Source organism: Neofelis nebulosa, chromosome 5, assembly GCF_028018385.1.
Source record: "Neofelis nebulosa isolate mNeoNeb1 chromosome 5, mNeoNeb1.pri, whole genome shotgun sequence".
In the NCBI taxonomy this organism is placed as follows: Eukaryota; Metazoa; Chordata; class Mammalia; order Carnivora; family Felidae; genus Neofelis; species Neofelis nebulosa.
The window spans coordinates 113,668,020-113,690,395 of record NC_080786.1 but is presented as its reverse complement, the minus strand read 5'-3'; the positions used below and the strand labels follow the sequence as shown (position 1 = coordinate 113,690,395).

The window sequence follows — 22,376 nt, the reverse complement described above, 5'->3', positions numbered from 1 at the left end:
CAAAGCAATGATGAATATTTAGAGGGAAGATAAAAATAAAATCACTTCACATTCCATTTACTAGTATACATTTCAGTAGACTAAAATTTTGAGACAGTTTCTTTTAAAAGAAAGTATGAATAACTAAATTCAGTGTGCTTCTTTTTGGAGATACTCAGCAGTTTTATAACACAAAATGTGATTCCCTGCATAGCCCGAGCGGTCCTTGTTCAATGGTATTGTTCAGGGATGTCTCAGCATCTTCATATTGACTGTCTACTTCTTGTTTGCCTGGTTTAATAAAAGGTACACCTTTTCCTGCTTTGATTCAGAAACTGTCAACACAATTGGAAAACTCATCAGATTCAGCAAGAACAGAACAGTCTGCTACGTGCCCCAACTGAGCCTTATGTTGATTCTAGGCTGCTAAAAATTGCAGTGTCGATGACAAGGGACCAGTACGGTCTGTTTAGAATAACCAGCCAGGTTTTAGATAATAAATTCTGACAGAATCTAATTCCTTCTACCTCTGCATGGAAATTATTACTGCAGTCATTTTCATATTTTTTCACTTTATTTTAATTTTCTTCTTGCATTTTTAAATAAGGGTTTAACCTTGTATAATTCTTCTCCACAGGATGACAGCCTACAACTATCATAAACCAAACTGTTACAAAATTCTTTCTAGTTAATCATCACCCCTTCATATCCTAAAACAACAAACCTCAATTAGTCTTTTAGACAAAGTACCCCATATGCTTCTGCTTCCTTGTCAGTCCTTAACTAAGGAATCAGAAAACACCTATAAAACAAAACTACTCACAAAAGACATGTTTATGAAGATAAAGGTTAATATAGGTTTTCTCAAGTTGCCCATAAAATAGTTTTCATAGATCACATATGTGACCATTGAAACTATTTTTTGACTTGACAAGGCATTGTGCTGGATGCTGGAAACCTATGGGAAAAAGAAACAGTTGCTGCTCTTGAGGGGCTCAGCTCATCCAGCTGAAAGAGCACAAGTGTTTTGTGGTGGCCAGAGCAAAAATCTGGACACAGCCAAATGTGGGGACTGGGAGCCAGGCTCCTGCAGAATTTCAGATATGGGAGGATGGGATCACAGCCCCACAGTCAAGAATGCTTTGCATGGGCTGTGGGAGATGATTGGAGAAGGGAATGAAAGGCAAGGAGACCAGTTAGGAGGCTGTTATCAAAATGGGGAGTAAATCATTGGGAGAATTTAAAATGGAGCAGATTTGGAATACATGAAGGTAGTAGAATCAGAACAACTTAAGTTACTTTTGAGTATCAAGGCAGAGAGAGAGATCCACATGACTCCTTGATCTCTGCCTTGAGTCATGAGAAGAACGGCGGTACCCTATGCAAAGGACAGGAATTCCAGAGGAGGAATGGGATAGGTTTTGTACAAAATAAATCTAAGATATCTGTATGACAGCCTCATGAAGTTCTATGCCATGTAGGCGATAGATCTGAAACCCAGCAGAGATAGCCAAGCATGCGCTGTGACTGTGGCAGGCACACGCACATAGGTGAGAGTGAAGCCTGGAGGGCGCAAGAGCGTGAGAGAGACTCAGGGCCTAATTCTGGCGGAATAAGTCAGGGATGTGGCTCAAGGCTCAGCACAGATGTTCTCAACCACTACCGTGATTCAGAGGCTATCAAGATGATCTTATCAGTCCGTTTTTCAGGGGATTATTAGCTATGCAATAACAACACAATCTATTTATCAGCTTGAGCTTCGGTTTTCTTACCTATAAAATATGCATAACCATACTCACATAATAAGGTAATTTGAGACCTAAATAGAGACTAAATAAAGTGAGCTATGTTAAAACACCTAGTCCAGAGCTTGGCAGGTAATAAGCTCACAGAGGTATATATGTTACTTGAATCTGAAACCAGAAAGCTCATAGGAAATTGAGCACAGCATCACCCAGCCCCCAAATTCTTTCTTCTCCTGTGTCCTGTCTTTACCAGTTGACCAAGTTCAAAAACCTGTCCTGCCATATCTAATCTTAACCCGATCATGTGTTCTTGTCAAATCAGTCCACTTTTGTACACCACGGCCATGGCCTCCGCTAAGGCCATCCTGATCTCTAGCCTGGATCCCTACAAGCCTCCTTCCTGGCCTCCCACCCCTCCCCATCCCAGGTGCACTCTCCACACTGCAGCCAGAGCGAGCTTTCCAAAGGCAAATCTGGTGTCATTTACTTGCTAAAACCCTAAACCCTTTGCAAAAAAGTCATTTGTAGCATACAAAACCATTCATGATCCCAAGAAATATAATTTTACATAACCTTCCAGCCTCAAATCTTACCATTCCTCTCTTTGAAGATTCTAGTCTAGATGCAGGAATCTACTTTCATTCCCTGATCAGGTCACATCTCCCTCCCTTCAGCCTGACCAGTTGACCCTGCTACCTTCTCCATTTCCTGTAAGATCCAGCTCACCTCCTCTGAGAAGCCTTCCCAAGACTGGGTTAGGCACTCCTTCCACATGCTCCCGTAACTCCCTGTTCTACTGGCATTTACTGTATTCAAACTCCCCAGTCTTCTTCACCAGAATATGTGTTTCCAAAAGACAGAGGTATTTCTTACTCATTTGTTAACTCTTATATATAGTGTACATAGTATATGTGTATATATATATATATATATATATATATATATATATAGTGTGTGTGTGTGTGTATATATATATATATATATATATATATATATATATATATATCTTTGGATGAATACATTTAAAAAGCTATTAGAAAGATGTTGCTGTCTGTTAACCATTTGTGGATCATATTGCTTAATCTTTCTTTGGCTCCCTCAAAGCCAGAATTTTTAGGTGTGCAATCTTAGGCAAGTTAAATCTCTCTATGTTTACATTCCTTATCTATAAGGTAGGGATAACGATAGTACCTACCTCATAGGGTTATTGTGAGGATTAAAAGAGTTGATACGTGTAAATCATTTAGAACTGGTACCTGGAAGTATCCAAGGGCTCTCATTAAGTGTTAGATGTTATTGTCACTGTTGTTATTCTTGTTATTACTATTATCCTATAAGGAACCTTCATGTTTGACACCTGACATGAACCAGGGCTCAACACATTTCACAAGGTCACGAGTTAAATGACTGAGGAAACTTAAAAGTCAGAGGTCAGCAAGAAGAAAAGTCATGAGTACCCCGATCCTCCCACTGTCCCCACAGAAAAGCATGCTAGGGCCAGACACAGTACTGAATTCATTACGGGTAAAAGTTCTAGATGAGGGACCACACTCTCTTGTCACTCTCTCCTTTTATAGAACAATTATGAGAGCAATTCTGTCAGAATATGAAAGCCTGCTTGGCACCAATCATTGTGGCATTGGGTGTTAACTGTTTATGAGAGTTGTCTAGGAGAGTGACCTTGAAGTCACTGGGAGTGGCTTCCAGACAGGAGGAAGAAGCCACCAGTCTTACAGAAAGTTGAGTTTGAGTCCAGTCCTTCTCTCCTGGAGAAGAGCAAGCCCCAGTGTCACCAGTTTTTGTCCAAGCAAGCCAGAGTGAGATCATGAGATCATTTTGGAGAATGCTGCATGACGCACCAATTTTTTAGTAATACTTCCTTCAGAGGGGACTTGAAATGCTGTCATGCTTGTACCATGAATCCATCTTAGGTAGCTTGAAACTTTGGGTTTTCTAAGAATCTGCTATTCTACCAAAACAAATCCAAAATTTTCTTCTAATAGCATTGGTTTTGTTCAATAACATTTATTTATGTGTCAAGCACCATACTAAATAATGAGAATATAAAATCTACAGACATAATTCCTGCTTTCAGGTATGAATAGCCTTAGAGGAAAAGCAGATGAATGGTTACAATACAATGTAATAGAAGCAATAATAGAAATGTGTACAAGACTCAGAAGCATTCAGAAATGACTCTGTTCAGCCTGAGATAACATTTTGCAAACTATGAAGTAAATATGTGTTTGATTTACCCAGAATATAAAATTCAGGATCCAGATAAAAACATCGAAGTCCAATTGCCAAGTGCCATGACAAAAGGTAACATGGCAATCACTCCTAAAATTGTGTTAGTTGATATAAAATTGGAACGGAAGATGTTATCATGAGAACTGAAAAACATTTCTGAGGAATGGTCAGAGGAAAAGTTTGAAAGCTAAAGGAACTAGATTTAAATGCTAACTCTGCCATCTATGCTGTGTGGATTTAGGCAATTTTCCTAACCTCTCTGAGTCTAAATTTTTTCACTTAAGAATAGGTATAATATGGGGAACCTGGCTGGCTTAGTCAGAAGAGTGTGCAACTCTTGATCTCAGGGTCCTGAGTTTGAGCCCACATTTGGGTGTAGAAATGACTTAAATAAATAAGACTTTTTTAAAATAAATAAATAAATAAGAATAGAGATAATAACTACCATACTGAGTTATTTTAATCAGTCAATGAACATGCAAATCACCTAACACATGATGAATACTGAGTAAAAGCAGCTAATTTTTTTTTTCTTCAAAGTGTGGCCTCAATTGTCATCTATTTTATTCTATGCACTTATAATTAGGTAACTGTGGTCAATCAACTAGAGAGCTCTCCTAGGGTAGGATTTTAAAGTCTTTTTATAATGGAATTCTATCCTATTTTTCTTTTTTTTTAGTATTATTATTTTTTTTTATTCTCAAGTTAGTTAGCGTACAGTGTAGTCTTTCTTGGCTTCAGGAGTAGAATCCAGTGATGCATCTCTTACATATGACACCCAGTGCTCATCCCAAAAAGTGCCCTCCTTAATTCCTGTCACCCTTTTAACCCTTAATCCATTCATCAGTTGATGGACATTTGGTCTCTCCTTAATTTGGCTATTGTTGATAGCACTGCTATAAACATGGGAGTGTGTGTGCCCCTTCAAATCAGCATTTTTGTATCCTTTTCTATACTATTTTTCTTACTTACTTTTCAAAACTATCTACAGTAGTTTTGATATACTAAAAAGTGTTGTAAAATATCTTAAAATCCAAGCCTATTCAGTAGCAAAAATAATCAGAAAACAGGTAAAAAAAAAATCCTGGGGGCGCCTGGGTGGCTCAGTCAGTTGAGCGTCCGATTTCGGCTCGGGTCGTGATCTCACAGCTCGTGAGTTCGAGCCCCGCGTCGGGTTCTGTGCTGACAGCTCGGAGCCTGGAGCCTGCTTCTGCTTCTTTCTGTGTCTCCCTCTCTCTCTGCCCCTAACCCACTCGCATTCTGTCTCTGTCTCTGTCAAAAATAAATAAACATTAGAAAAAAATTAAAAAAAAAAAAAAATCCTGTTCAATAATGAGATAAAATGAATAAAAAAATGCTATTATCCTGATGGGTTAAAGTGTTCTGGTCACAAAGACACTGATGGGGTTGTGAGAAATCCCCTATTACAAAAAAGCTAAAGCTTAGCAGCTAAGAGGTTCTGGAAGGCATATTATTGCTCCTTTTTTACAAACTGCCTCTAGCATAAATTATGGATATTTCAGGGTCCTGTCAAATAGTGGCCATTAAAAAAGAAATTAAGAAAGAAAGCATGTAGATACTGCTACAGTAAAGAGAGGTCTCCTGTTAGCAATATTAGCACTTGCATTTTTGTATTTCTATTGTTGATGAGGGGCAGGGATGAGGTTGAATTGTGCCTGTCTTTAACTATCAGTCTGTTCCTCAGTTTCCCACCTCAAAAATGGGGAATGAACCCTTTTATTTGTCTTTCTCCCAGAGAGGATATAAGAATAAAGGGTCACATGAATCCTTTGAGCACTTCACACACAATAAATAAATAAATAAATAAATAAGCTGTATAAATTCAGAGTCAATTATATCATATTACTAGGAAATTCTCAGGTGGGCTGTATATGAAGTAGATGATAATCCTGCTTTATCTTCTGTGTGATTTCCTAAGTAAAACAAAACAAAACAAACAAAAAAACTTACTATCATCATTTGTTACTCTTAACTTTGACTTCTCGTAAGATTCCTTTCACTAGAGCCACACTGTCCTGTACAGTAGCCATTAGCCACATATGGCTATTTAAATTTAAATTTTAACTAATTAAAATGAACTAAAATACAAAATTCAGTTCCTCAGTCTTATTAGCCACATTTCAAGCACTCAACAGGTACACGTGACTACTTGCTGTCATGTTGGACAGAGAGAACATTTCTGTCTTCACAGAAAGTTCAATTGGACAGCGCTGGCCCCAAGGATATTCAGGCTGAATGACCCTAATGCTCTGTGGCCTTAAGGTAACCATTGATAGCATTTCAAGGATTGAATGACCCTAGAAGTTCTGAGAGGACTTCATAATCACATCAGTGACAGACTAAGGGAAAGCCAGAAGTAAGCAAAGAGAAATTAAATAGGCAATAAAGAAGAAAGAAGGAATGATAGCCAGCAAAAGAATACACACTGACATTATTATAAAAGGATAAAAAATGACTCAGGAGTTCAGTGCTTCAGCAGAGGTATAATTTTACTTAAAACATTTGCCACAGGTGCTTTGCACAAAATGCATCAATCCAATGCTGACTTTCTGATGTCCTAATTGGGTTTTCAGACATTCCAGCTAAATCACACAGGAACTATTTCTTGAAATTGTGATGAAGCTTAACCTCCCTTCTGAATACCTCATGTTTAAAAACATTTTCCTCAAAGAGGTGTCAGCAGATATTAATGTAGATACTTGCAACTTGTGTATTTATCTTTGTTTGGGCTGCTTGTACTCACAAGTAATTTTCATGTTTACCAAAATTTTGGCCTCTACTTCCTATATAAAACAGAATTATAATTTAGCATATATTGTGTTATTTGTTCCAAAAAGTAAGAGACTAACCTATGTATGTTTGCATTTAGGTCATTCTGTCCATTGAAGAAGGTTATAGACTTCCGGCTCCCATGGGCTGTCCAGCATCTCTACACCAGCTGATGCTCCATTGCTGGCAGAAGGAGAGAAACCACAGACCAAAATTTACTGACATTGTCAGCTTCCTTGACAAACTGATCCGCAATCCCAGTGCCCTTCACACCCTGGTGGAGGACATCCTTGTGTAAGATGCATCGTGTCGATTTTTCCCCCTCAACAATCATTTCTTTCAGGCTATAGACAAGACTAACAGGTAGAGAGGAGAAAGTTTACTGTAATAACTGTCTAGTTGTCAACCTTTTAGAATATTTTATACAAACCATATTTTGTTTATCAGATGAAAAAATAATTTATTAACATTGATAAATGGATTTTTTTTAAAGAAAACAGGTACTCCTTTTGTTCTCTCCATATCTAATCTTTCTGAATTACTTTATATATATATATATATATATATATATGTATATATATATACACATATATATGTACATATATATACACATAAAAATATATGTATATATGTATGTGTGTGTATGTGTATATATATATATATATATATATATATATATATATATGCATATATATTTTTTTTTCTTTTTTTTAACCTGTGGGCATCTTTGGTATTTGTATATCTTTTTTTTTTTTATTTACCTATCCTTCCTTGCCTCTGCAAGTAGTATTGGTATATATTTGCAGCCTCTTTAATTTTCTTGTCCATTCTATGTTCTGTCCCTCTATTTGAAATGGCAAGCAAGATGGGCAATTTGTGAATCAGCCAGGAGTGAGGATGTTTCCTGCTGATACGATCACACCCAGCTATTGTTACTTTCCATTCCTAAAACCAGAAAAAGACAAATGACAAGACAAGAAAATGAAGGCGCTCATACACCATTTTGTAAAAGTCAGTAGAGTTGAGAAGATCTACTCCTCTCTCTCTAAAAATCAGTTATAAGAAGGGGGGAGTGTAGAAGAAAAGAAACACTACTATCTATGTCTGAAAAGATTACATTTAAAATATTTTCAGACTGAGAATATATGTCTTTATTTAGCCAAATAGGACTTAGAAATACCCAAAGTTATTTCCTAAGCTCACTTTCCTCACTCAGGGGACAGCCAACAGGATATACAGATGTTCAACTTTAGGTCATAGGTTCAAGTCGGTGCAGGTTTTAGTAATAAGGCCAAAGGCTCTTCAAGGACTACTTAAAGCAGGCCTCAGTTCACTGCAGAGCACACAAGAGTTCACCTCTAAATCACTAATTGGCAGCCTCAGTAAAGTGAAACCAAGCATGAAATAGCTAGAGATTAAACTATTACTCTAGCCCATCTTCCCTAAAGCAGTCCAACAGAGGAAGCTTAAAGGGCGGCAGGGGGAGGGGAACGATTTAAGATTTTATCATGAAAGGGCAGTTATTGAAGGATTTTAAGCAAGAGAATGGCATGATCACATTTACATTTCTGCAAGATCACTCCAGAGCTGATTTAGACTGAGTGCAAAACAAGGAACAAGACTGGAAACAGAGACAGATGCTTATAGAAACTCAAGATAGAAAATATTAGGGCCTGACTCATGAAATGGGAAAAAGTTTGGGGTCAGGAGATAAGAGAATGGATTTATTATCAGGCAAGGAAAAAAATGTGTCTTGGTCGCCGATTGAATATGGAGGGAGGAGAGAAAAGAATCAAGAATTTTGTCAAAGTTACTTTCTTAGACAAGCTGGCTGATATAATATTACCACTAAGAGAAAGAGAAAGAAGGATAAGGTTCTAGAATAGAAATGAGACCATTTCAAGTAAGCTGAATTGAATGAAGTTGCCTGTGGGGTGTGTGGGTGGAGATGTCCAATAGGCAGTTATATGTGTAGGTTGAACCTCAGGTGGAAAGATCTGAGCTGAAGATTTGAAGATCATCAACATAGAGACTATAGCTGAAGATTCATGAATATTAAGATGACCCATGGAGACTATAAAGTATGCAAATTAACACAGGGAAAGAGCACAACACCAAGATTTAAGAAATAAGCTGAAGGAGAGTACCCAGAGGAGACTGAGAAAGAAGAACCGGACAGGTAATAATGAAAGCAGGGAAAGAGCAGTGTCATAGGAGCTAAAAAAAAAAAAAAAAAGAAAAAAGAAACAAACAAACAAACAAAAACAATGGGGAGAGTTTTCAAGGAGTGTAATGCCCCAAGTCTTCACAAAGCTTCAGTAAGATAAAAAGTGACGTGGGCCCATTGAATTTAGCAACAGAGTGGTCAGGTATTTATGCGCAGCCTTAGCGAGAGCATTTGAATAAAGTTGTGTGAGACAGACTGCAATGGAGCAGAAGTAAATATGAGGTCAGAGAGAAGAGCAATACAAAGCACTAAGAAGCCTGTCTCTGAAGAGACAGAGAAGTAGTTAGAGAAAATATTTCTTGGTTTTTGTTTTTATATGTCTTATTGAAGAGATGGGTATGCATTGACATGGAAGAGAAAGAGCTAACAGAAAGAGATCATGCAGTGAGTGTGCATTAATGGAGAAGAACTTTGGTTATCTATAAACTGAACTCATTTAATCTGAGCCTTTCATTGTGGTATAGGGTTAATGGACCCCACAGCCAGTGCCCATCAACAGAGCTCTCTAACTGTTCTATGGCTGTAGAAGCAGGCAGGTAAGAACCTTCTTTTTGAAGAAAAGTAGATAAAACCATTTCTTTCCTGCTTTTTCAAGATTATGAATGTTTATCATACTTGGAAAATAATGATGAAGACTCTAAGATGAGAAATATGCCAAAAAGTCAAAATGATCCTGAGGTAAAGTCAACATGAGGGCTTGTGTCTTAAGGCCAGAAATTTATGGTTTGATGTTATATGCGGTGTCCTGTGGACAGGCCAGCAAATGGCAAGTCTCTGATGGCACCACCACACATGGGCAAGAGTTGCATACTTTATATAAAGTTGGCAGTTTCATTTGATGACTGATTTGCTGTCCTTGTTTCTGATAAAGATATATGGGCTAGTGTTTTCTGCTATTAATGTACTTTTGTTTGAGGGGCACCTGGGTGGCTCAGTTGGTTAACTGTCCGACTTCAACTCAGGTCATGATCTCACAGTTCATGGGTTTGAGCCCCACCTCGGGCTGGGAACCTGGAGCCTGCTTCAGATTCTGTGTGTCCCTCTCTCTCTCTCTCCCCCTCCCTTGCTTGTGCACTCTGTCTCTCTCTCTTTCCCTCTCAAAAATAAATAAGCCTTTTAAAAAATTAAAATATATTTTTTTGTTTGAGAAACAAAAGGAACCAGAGTTCTAAGGGTACTAGGCCTAACCATTATCACCATTCTTATTTTCACAGCAGCCTGAGAGGGTTACCCTTATCTACCCCTTCACCTCCAATGCCACCTACCCACCCTGTCCCTGATCCCAGAGAACTGGGACTGTTTAAGGGCAAGAGATGTGGTATGAAGGATAGCACGTTAGCTGAAGAATGTGTGGTTTGTTTTATGAACTGCCCCATCTACCCCCCAAGTCCCAAAGCCCAGTCATCTGTCTCCAAGTGATGTTGGTTTAAAGAAACATGACAGAGAATAGAATTTCAGTCTTTCCTCCCATTTATCTTTCAAACAGGTAAAGGAGTTTAAGTGTATAATCCACAGCAACTCTGATTAAACCCTCCTGTACTCTTATTAAACATCAAGTATTCCCAGACTCCCAGGTTTCTCCCACACTTCTACACTGACATAACTCTCTCATCCACTAAGGTCCCTATGGTTTTTATTCTACTCTAATTGCTTTTTTCTCAAGAATTCACCTGAGAAGCTTTTATCCTTTCTTTTGACAGAATAGTAAGAGGAGAAGAAATTAAAGGCAACAAAAGGGATGAGGAAAGCTGTGAAACCCACAGCTCAATAATTTTATACTAGCATATCAGAAATTTTATAAATCTTGTATCGGCAGTTTTTCAACAGACAGAACACCCAATAGAAAAAATGTTGGTCGAGAAAGCTTTCATTGGAGCAGCTCTTCTAAATAATGCTGATATTCTCATGCCTGGCACGCTCCCATGGGTATATGCAGAGCTCTATAATTCTGAGCATTCTTACTTTCTGTCCTACTCAAGTATGTGGATATATAAGTGAGCATAGCAATATTATAAGTATAACTTTAAATCCAATTGATTTTAAAAAAATAATTTGTAAAAAGTACCTTATAATGTAGGCATTCATCCTTTTATAAATGTGAATTTCACACTACCTTTACTTTTATTCATTCTACAATGTTGCCTTATAACCTCCTTTTGAAGAAGTATTTGTAGCTGTCACATGGTGCACAGCCCCTGGGAGAAGAGGCTCACTTCGAGGCCAAGGCTATATGGAGAATGGCATCAGGAGCAGTTCCTGGCCATGACCTTTGAAACACCTCTTGTTCCCTTTCCCCTGACCCTCATAATAAATGCTATAGCTACTCTCAACCCCAGGTCAAGCATACTCCCATGAGGCCGGGGTTACATGTGAGGTCCAGTGGTTTAATAGTATAAAGTGAACTGATGACTATATGGGTGCCCCTTCAACCAGCCCAACCTTCCCCCACCACACCCACATTATTCTACACATTCATTCTCCAACCTCTTCAGCTCTCACCGCTGATTGCTCCATTCACTCAGCATACTGAGTGCACTAGGCTGAAGTCAGCTGGCCAGTGCCTTTTTGGACAGTGCTACCATATGATGGGAGAATAACACTTTCCTCCAGTCCCTGCTCTAGATCCCCAGCACTAACAAAGAATTTTACACATTATGAGCTCTTTTGACAACATCAGGTGAAAAGGTGGCATTCAGGGATGGGCAGCTGTTGACCCAATGGGCCAGTCCATGATAGTCACCTGCCTCAGAAATCATGTTCTGCCAAGTTCAAGACTCTTAGAAATATTCTCACTGCCCACTGGGCCATAGTTAGGGATCTTAGAATATTTTAGCTGTTAGAAACTAGAACTACCACTTTCCTTCCTATTGAACTTTCAAGCACTTGGCTACCTACTTGGCTTCATGATATGTGAGTCATAAAGGTAGGAAAAAGTTCAAACCAGTATCAAAATTGAGAACCTCTGCTTAGAGAACCACAAGTAAACATTACAAGGTTAAATGGTACTACCTCTTCTGTACCATTTATAAAGCACTTGGAATGTTGTCTTCTGAGGGCAATAACTTTCAACAATTTGATATAAAATTTTCCATTCATTTTGAAAAGATCTTCCTCAATGCTGTCTAGGCTTTAGCACTTGCTAAAATCAGTTATCTCTATATACCAAGTCATGGATAAACTTATTTTGTTTAATTTTTTTATAACTAGAACTTTTAGTGGTATTTTCCATGACATAAATGACTGGCTCGCCAAAACCAGTGTTGTAATTGATTGATTAGCAAATCTTTGGGGGAAGGAAGACAAAATATTAAATGTTAATCAGGAAGTGTGAACCTTCTACCTGTTAGAAAATCTAAATTTAATTCACATGAACTGTTGGAACAAGCTACTGATAATACTGATATTAATACCAATACTAACACTGATAAAAATCCCAATATATATCATCAATAATAACTATTATCACCATTTGTTGAAAGCCTAGTGTGTGCCAGTTATTGTACTAGGTACTTTTATCTATTAGGTCATTTACTCCTCACTATAATTATCCCCATCCCTCACATAAGGAAATGGAGACTCAAAGAGTATAGCAAGTAATTAGTGGATTGGGTATTTTAACAAGGCCCACCAAATGCAAAGCCCTTGTTCTTTCCACCACACAGTATGCAATCATGCAAAATGTCAAGATATTTCCCAATATGGCACTGTTTCAGAAATATGAATATAGGAAAAGAGGATACATTTTTTTTTTTACATTTCCAAATAGGTTTTCTCAGACTAGTTTCAATAGGACTAATCAGACTTCATAGATGGAGTATATTAAAAGCCCAAAAATAATTTGCAGTGGGGCACAGCCTGTTATTTTATGTTCTACTAAGCCAATACAAAGAGGTAGAGTATATGCCTTCATTCATGGTAATAAGTAGCAAGCATACGGTCCATATATCCCCTCAACATCCTCCTACAATGTTCAGCCACTTGAAGTACATTACTTGGGAAAAAAAAAAGAGTAGTAACTATAACAAAATAGAGAAATGAGGAAAATATGGCAGCAACATAGTTCTAGGATTATATCCTCAGGCATTTTGTAGATTGAATTTTTCCAGTGTTGGCAAATATATGCTTTCCTTCTTTTCCTTGTTATGGTAGACATTACTAATCATCGCAACACTCTTTTCCACTACACCCAAATGCTGCCATAGTATCCTTTTTAAGAACGTATTTTGACAACCACTGCCAATGAACTATACTTAGCATGTGATAAGAAATCCATTTCTGTCCCTATATTATTTTATTACAAGAATAGGCTTTCCTTGAAGTTCACTGATCTATCATTCTGGCTGTAGGGACAATGTGCTAGGTGTTTAGAATTATGGGAGATTTTTAAGCAGTATTATTCCTACTCTGTATATTACTCCTAATGTTCAAACGCATCTACAATATTGAAATTTTCATTCCTTCCTACTTTCTACCAGGTATCATCCTTATGGGAATTAAACAATCATATCAATTTTTTAAAAAACTTGAAGACACTGAAAATAAAACTTTGATGACAAATAATTCATCCTCCCAATAGAATACTGTGGAGAGTCAGATTGTTTGGAACCATGAGATATCACCCACAAGCATGAAATAGGCAGAAAACATATTGCATGGTTCTATGCATTTGAGATTTTATAGCATTTTGAGTAAAATCATACTTTAAAATTTTAAAAAGAATACCAAAATTCATTTACTAATTTAACTTGTGTTCAAGATTACTATTAGAGCTCATTGGAGAAAGAGCAAGGTTTTCTTTTTCTTTCTTTTTTTTATTTTTTTAATGTTTATTTACTTTTGAGAGTGAGAGAGAGCACAAGCAGGGGAGGGGCAGAGAGAGAGAAGGAGACACAGAATCTGAAGCAGGCTCCAGGCTCTGAACTATCAGCACAGAGCCCGACGCGGGGCTCCAACCCATGAACTTGAGATTATGACCTGAGCCAAAGTCTGATGCTCAACCGACTGAGCCACCCAGGCACCCCTCTTTTTCATCTGATTAAATAAATTCTTCCTTCAGAGTTTAGGTAGATATTTTATGTATTAGAAGATTATTTTATGAATTAACTAAATAGTGTGAAGTGTAATCCCTGAGTTATGAGATCAGAAACTCATGTAAAAACTGTGATATTGAGTAAGTTGAATGCAGCTGCTATGGTTCTAGGTCCCTAACCCTGTGCTACCTCACTCCACCTTTAGCTGCCTCTCCCTCCACTCTGAAACCTATAAAGGCAGAAGCAAAAATTTTCACAATACAAGGAACAAGTTAAATAAACAACATGTTCCTTAATAGGTTGACCATTATATCAATAGGCATTTACTCTTCAATTTAAGGGAACTAAATGAAAAGAGATCATTCATCATGAATCAGTCATTATGTAATGGACCAAACTTTTCCATAGAGAATATTTAAGTCTAAATCATCACTTATTTAATAAATTCCTATAATACATTCGGCATTGTGCTATGGTTGACAGCAAATAGAAAGATATGTGAGGTATGGTCCCAGCCATCAGGGAATTTTAACTTAACTCTATAAAAAAAATTCTTTTGTCTTATGGATTTTTCCCAAAGAAGTAATTCAACTAAAACAAAAAGATACATGTTGTAAGACTGCATAGTCATCTGTAATAAAATAATGTTGCTAGCCATCTAGGAGTCTAACTTCAGGGAATTAAATTATTAAGCATCAACACATAAAATATTATACACTCCTTTAATGTTTGAATACTATTAAAATATGTAAGATATTAAGAAATGAAATAAAAGCCATATAAAATAGAATGGACCCTACCTGTACAGTTCTGCTAACCATATATAAATGGAGGAGCTAGGGGAAAAAAAGTTATATTAGAGTAGTAACAAGAGAAAAGCCATTAAGCATGTGATGGCTTCATGTTAAAACAAGACCTTACCTTACAACAGTATTTCTCAAAGTATAACCTTTATTAAATCATTTTTAATCAATATATTACTATTATATTTGAGTCATAAATATAAAACATGGAAAACTTTTGAGGATAAAAATCTTCTTGCTTTTTACTGGCAGTTTTAATACCTACTGATTAGCTATATGATAACTTTCTAAATTAAAAGACTAGTACTATTGAGAACTCAAAGGGCTCATTAGAGTAAAAACTTATTGGCTCTCTCAGGGCTACTTAATTTTACATATTAGATGTATTACAAGTATGTGTGTGTGTGTGTATATATATATATATATATATATATATATATAATCGAACCTTAAACTGTGTCATTACCTATTCTACCTATATTCCAGCCCTCTCTCTAATCTAAATTGACCATCATTTATACACTTAGAATTTACTAACTTTACCCCTTCCTCATTTTTCTGAGGAAAGTTGTAGACCCTTGACCTTCTGTTCTACAATATGTAGTTTTTTCAATGTGAGCTGCAGATTTTGCTGTAAAGACATTTCTCAGGTGGGCAGCTCCCACTAATCACCAAATAGCAGAAATTTCTATGTGCTCAGCAAATAGCAGACTGAATTTATCATTGTACATGGTTGATAAGAAAGGGCATTTATTGTTTATTAGGTAATATTCCAGAGAATTCATGTGAGGGTGATGGTACCCAGCCCTCAAAGGCAGAAAATAGCAGCATTTTTCAACTTCTTTATAAGATAAGGTGAAAGAAAAGTTATTGCACAGTGGATATGAACAATGAGGGGACCCTGACCTTACTAAATCAACTGCCAATGCAGTCGTAGAAAGGCCAAAGAGTAACTAGGTTACTAAAGATGTGTGGAGAGAAAGGGAATTATGGTAGTGAGACATTCTGGGAGCAAATAGTAAATGCTTTTCAACAGAGAAATAGACCATTTAAGTCATTTAGGACACAGAACGTCCTTCCACGACCTTTCTATACTAAGGATATAAAATTAGCAAATTACATTTCCACTCACCAATTACATGAAATTGTGAAATTTCACGAGTTATTCCAGAGTTATCTCAGGAGATTGAAGTGCAACTCATCAAACTTTGTGCATCAAGAATGGGATAGGAGCATGAAGGGAAAGTCACTGAAGTCCGTTCTTTTAATTTTGTTCAGTCTCAACAAACCTTTGACAGGTAATTAAAAGGTATGGGAGCCACACTGTTTTAAAATAGGACATTCAGTTTTCTAGTGTATGTGGCTTTGTTTATGTTAACAAGCAATAAGGGTACCCTTATTGTACCCTTCCTATATAGTGAACTTCCTACAGCAGTATTTCTTAAACTACGCTTTACAGAAACTGGTGAAATAATTTAGGAAAATAATGCAGAGCCTATTCTTAATGCTCTTATATGTTCACATTGCACATTAAAATAGTGAGGACTTGGAGAAATGCTATAATTAAAAATTCTGTTTAACTTTGTTTGCAATGGATATCTTTATTATTTTGTATTTTATATGAATTTTTGCTTATTTTATAATACTTATTAATACCTTTAGGAAACAAAAAATATAGCAATAATTAAAGTATTTATTAGTAGATGCTATGATAGGTTTTCAACCTTTGGACATAACTATTCTTCATTAGGGTCAAATCATGAATCGTTCTGATACTAATTTGAATGAATCATCCCGCAATCAAAATAGCATTGCAATTTATTGTATAAAAGAAGAACATGTAGCTTTTAACAGCCTCCCAAGTTGTAAATACAGCAACAGAAGTGAGTAGTGGTAAAAAGGGTATAGTCACTGTTAAGAATAACCAGACTTAATATGGACCACTTGGTAGTCACAAGATACATGCATATAGCTTATGCAAATTCCAATTGTATATTAAAATCAAAAGCCCTCTTTTTCCTCATTATTTCTCTTCACCTTCATCTCCACCTTCAACTAGACCCCAGTTTAGAAAAAGGAAAGTCAGTGTAGCAATCAAAGGAAAACCAAAGAAATGAACCCTAAGCCTTTAGTGGGGACTGTGTCCTGAAAAATTTCAAGGGCCACTTTCAGACTTCTCATGAGTTGTTCAGTATGCAATTTGTATGGCCATGCAGAATGTCTCTGACTTTTGTGTACCTAAAGACCCAAGGCCTGGTGATTTAAGGGTAACTTAAAGGATTTTATGGGTAATTTTGATTATTAGAGATTTTTATTTTTTAACTTATGCACTAATCTTAACTCCCATTCTCATATATTTTTAACAGAATGATACCAGGGTCATATGGCATGCATACTCCATTCTACAGTGGAGGAATTCTTATTTCATGTGGTTTCATCATATGTGTTCATGCACTATCAGTTTCTAGTTAAAGCTGAAATAGTTCAAATATGAATGGCAAAAACTATTATGATGAAGTATTCCAAATATGAATGTTAAAAACTATGGATCTAGTTAAGTCTCTATGGATTCCATCATTCTTCAATTTTATAAAAAATTAAAAGTGAAGTAAATGAAAGTTGGATTATCCTTCAGTATTCTAATAAAAATAATTCAATGGCTTGCCTCTAATGGGAATATTTTTCATTACTTAGAAAATACTGATTTGACTCAAATACCAAACATAAAAAAAAAAGGTTATTGCTTTACTATTTAATATAAACTCTAGACCTAATAATTTTTAAATGATATATTTATTACCCTAGAGGGCTAAAAACTCACTTATTACTATAAAAGCAATTTTACTGCCAGGTATTTTGTAAAACTATATAAAATATTTTTACAGTGTTCATGTATTTCTATAAGGAGAATAATATACTCTATTGCCAAAATCAGTTAAATACACAATTCTTAGTTAATTTTACTATAATTTGTAAGGTTACTTCCATGTTTATTCTATTTTTACCTTACATAAAACTATTATGTGTATTTACATACACATATATGTACATATATACACATACACAAATATGTATGTATTTATGTATGAATACACACACACCTGCTAGCCTTTCCAAAATAATACCTCTGTATTATTTTTATATTAAAACTACAAAAATATCCCCAATTGGAATGCTCTTTGCATTAGATATTAGGAACAAAAATACAGATGTCAATATGACTTACTGTAAAATCCATCAATGCTGGATTCCTTTTGCTTGTGAACCCAACCTTGCATTGATTTTGCTTTGTTTTATACCACAGTAATATCTGTGTTTTGGTCTATCTTACCCTATGCATGGATGCATATGTAAATTTTATTCATGCAAGTGAGCTCTGTAACAGGGGAAATTACTTTTTAATAAATAATAAATATTTTTTGAATGTTTGAGAACAAATAAGTGGAGGACTGATCAGTGAATTCACTGTAAAAAGGAGATGGGACTCTCACAGCAAATGCAAAGGCAAACGGGCATGGATTCAGTGGCAGGTTAGAAAGTGTAAGAGTAAACAGCCTGTGGCTAGTTACTGTCCTTTGGGGATGGATACTGGGCTATTCCTTATGTTTGAAAACACAAATGTATGCAAGAGAAAAAAGTAAATAGCAGTTAGCAAGATGCAGGTCTTCTCACATCAAGTATAAAACCCAATAGTGGCGAAAAGCAGAAAAAGAAAAACTGACAAATGAAAGTGACCAGATAAAAGTGGCTGATTTAAATATGATATAAAATTAGAGATTTTTTTAATGGAGTATGAGAATATTAGTCATAAGAATATTGTAAAAGGAAAAAAAGTTGTTTTTATTTAATTTTTTCTTTATCTGACTGTTAAATGGATTTTTTTTTTTTAGAATGCCAGAGTCTCCTGGTGAAGTTCCTGAATATCCTTTGTTTGTCACAGTTGGTGACTGGCTGGATTCTATAAAGATGGGACAATATAAGAATAACTTCATGGCAGCAGGGTTTACGACTTTTGACCTGATTTCAAGAATGAGCATTGAGTAAGTGGTCCTAGGTTTATTATTATATTCAGACGCTGCACTCGGGAGATTACAAATTCAAATGCAGTATCAGGAACACCATGATTCAACCATTTCCTAAGGGTAGTATGGCATTTCCACATCTTTCCTCACCATTTCTGATTATCATTCCAGCGGAAATTGGACACTACACTGTTAACTATTTTCTGTTGGAAGAATGTGTTTAATTCAAATAGGTATTTTCAAAAATTGTAAATGCTTTCTGAAATACATATGACTCTCATTCACATCCTAGACTTTACGTCAACATAGTTAACATAGGCAAATTACTTATGACTCACATATACCGCCTATATTATAAATGTTGGACATTTTTCCATTGTCTCAAAAATGATTCTTTGCCTGGATGCAGTAAAAATGTTCAGCATGTGCTTAACAGATAGCCGGTTGGTTGAACTATATGAAATTGCCATTATTTTGAAGTAATAATAGCAATTTCATATAGTTCAACAGACTACAATGGCATTTTATTCATATTTTTGGATGACCATAGGGCTCCAATACAGTCCACATTATACATTCTACCCTATGTATTATTTTCTAATGCTGTTGAAACGTTGTGTCATTATCTAAATTGTACACCTTTTAGTTCTATGAAATGTCTGAACCTTACATTGGTACCTGAATTTGAAACATTTCTTTGTACCCTTAAATTTGAGGTTGACTTGATACATTATCTGGTGCCAGGAAGAAGAAAAATGTAATAAACTCCTGATGTTCATTTATATCTTTGTTTAAACTCTCATTTTACCAGTTACACAATTTTTGTTAAATTCATAAGGCAAATCTGACATGGTGCATATCTTCTGTCTCTAAATCTTCATTTCCTAACTTGTCTTTACCAGATCTATGAACCAGATGTTCATATTCTCTCTCCTCTTCCCTCCCCTCTCTCTATCTTTGTCTCTTATAGTGATATTAGAAGAATTGGAGTCATACTCATTGGACACCAGAGACGAATAGTCAGCAGTATCCAAACTTTACGTTTACACATGATGCACATACAAGAGAAAGGATTTCATGTATGAAAGTACTACAAGCACTTGTGTTTTGTGCCTCAGCATTTCTAAAGTGAAAGATATCCTCTCTACTACCCTCTCTTCCGATTCTCCAAACATCACTTCACAAACTGCAGTCTCCTGTTCAGACAATGGGCACACACCTTTTGTTTATGCTTCCAACCCAGATTTTAAAATCACGCTTCATAGCTCCTCTCTGAGTTACCTGCAAATGAAACCCTGGCCCACTGCAGATTACCACTACACAATGGTAAATAACTCAGCATGGATGTGCAACTTTGTACAACAGTATTTGGGAAGTGTTCACAAACTTAACCTAAAGGAATTTTCCCAGGTGTGGCTTCCTTAATGATGGATGTATTTAGAGTTTGATGATACATGAAAAAGAAATAGTTGACCTTTCTTTCATGTTTTGTGATCAGGTAGCTTCCAAACTGACATAAATATGTTTTAGATAATTATATTCAACTCTGTGGATCATATTGTTACTTTATTTTATAATAGTTTAACTGTTAATGCCTGATGTTGTTAGACTTATTTGCAGCAATGACCAATGATTTCATTTGGTGAATTCTTGCCATATGTGACTGTGCTAAGAAGGGGGTTATCAGGGAGGAAGAGGGAGAAACACTCTGTGCTTTTCAATCTTCTAAGGCTGAGTTTGTCTATTCTTTTAAATTGACCTTGTAGTGTCCTACATATTTCGTAATAAGTGGTAGTTTAGAGGCTTTTCCCCTTTAATTTTTACTAACTACATTTCTCTCCTACACTATGAAGCTCACCCCAGAAAGATCAAGAGTAAGTCCAGTGTTCTAAAGGCTTTCATAGAGGAAGCATGAAATAAAACCATGTCTGTTCCCTTGGTTCACCTTCATAAGTTTGCAAAAGCAATTTTCAAGGCATTGATAAAATTAATTATTTTCAGGGGAATTGCTTTGAAAAACAGATCTAAGATTATCGCCTTAGATATAATGTAAAGAAGATTAATTTAAACAGAATTTTATGATAGCTGTATGAGGGCCCCAAGAATAAATACATTTGGCTGACAGTCTGTTATTGGTGCATTTTGCAAGTTTAAGAACTTTTATATTTTGTTCATGAAAAATAAGTTAGTTCATGAACATGCTGAGCTGTTTTCTGAACCTTTCAAGAGACAAGTATGTCACTGCATGTTCCAAAGGTATGAACAGACCTAAAACATGAGGGTATATAAATTGTGTGTCAAACTGAGTCCATAACATAGTAACATAAAAATGTGAACACAGCTATAGTGTATTGTCATAATCTTCTCAGAGGCTGCAAAAAAGTCAAATACATTTTTCAGTGAATTAAGCTGAGTCAATTTATCAAAATAGTACTGCTTGATGAATAAATTCAATTGTAAAATCAGCTGTTGCCTGAGAAACTAAAAAAAAAAAAAAAGCCTACTGTGCTAGGTGTGGAAGAGTAGGGAGAATGTGTTAAGACAGAGGAAAAGGGGCAGGTTATCTAAAGATGCTGATTTAATAAGTCGGTTTTTCTTTGATTTAAGAGATAAAGGTGCCCAAACCACATTCTCCAATTCCTACCTAAATTACATTTTTTGCTAATAGCAGCTGTCTTGCTATTAAAGGAGACTCACTCTTTCTTTTATTCTTCTTTTAAGATTTGTTGACTGTCCCATTAGACTAGACCCTTCCACATACATTTCTTTTGCTGATTTATCTCCCAATTTTTGCCTACTGCAGCTTAATTTTTTCTCATTTCAAATAAAAATTGTATAGAACTAGAAGGAAGAGTCTTTAAAGTATTCCTTAAAGTATATTTAAAAAAAAAGAAAAAAGTGAGAAATTCATCACTTTTTAAGTAAGTGTGTCAGAAATAGCAACATTTTCTACCCATCACTTGCATGGTCATGCATCACTCATACACTATCTGCAGTTTGCTTGATACATTTACACAAATCTGGATACATTTAGAGGAAATATAAAATTTCCATATTTACTGTCTTCAAATATATATTAAATAAGAACAGATGTAAAACAGATTAAATTTATTAATCATATATATTTATTTTTATAATACAACAAAAAAGGTATTTAGAAACATAAGGAATAGAATAATTATGGTCTTCCATAGGACTCTGTCAGCAACATCTGTATTCTTTGATGAAATAAATTCTATAAAGTATTTAAACTTCTTTGAGATGGGCATTCAGTACTTGAAAGATTAAAGTTCACTGTTAAGAATTTTTTTCTTAATACAGAGATCTTTTTTCTATATCTGATTTATATTTCTTTTTTTCTTCCCTAACATCTTCCTCTAGTATTATAAAACTACCTTTTCACTTTGTGTCTTACCTCAAATGCTCTTTAAAATTTCTTTAAAATTACATTTATATTCTTCAGAACTGTAAGCATGATAATCTTACGTGTAATTTTGAACCTCATCATGGTCAGAAATGTTGCGTGCACA

At 35.7% G+C, this 22,376-nt stretch overlaps 1 protein-coding gene across 7 annotated transcripts in view; it reads left to right on the top strand.

The window, feature by feature from the left end:
- The window catches only part of EPHA6 (EPH receptor A6), an 872,130-nt gene extending 849,968 nt beyond the window's left edge, over positions 1-22,162 (top strand). For all 7 annotated transcript variants that reach the window (XM_058731672.1, XM_058731667.1, XM_058731668.1 and 4 more), the window contains 4 exons: positions 6,865-7,058; positions 9,456-9,527; positions 18,715-18,864; positions 19,817-22,162. In XM_058731672.1, the coding sequence (XP_058587655.1) occupies positions 6,865-7,058; positions 9,456-9,527; positions 18,715-18,864; positions 19,817-19,931 (531 nt within the window). In that variant the 3' untranslated portion in view covers positions 19,932-22,162. The remainder of the gene's footprint in view (positions 1-6,864; positions 7,059-9,455; positions 9,528-18,714; positions 18,865-19,816) is intronic.
- The last annotated feature ends 214 nt before the right edge of the window (positions 22,163-22,376 follow it).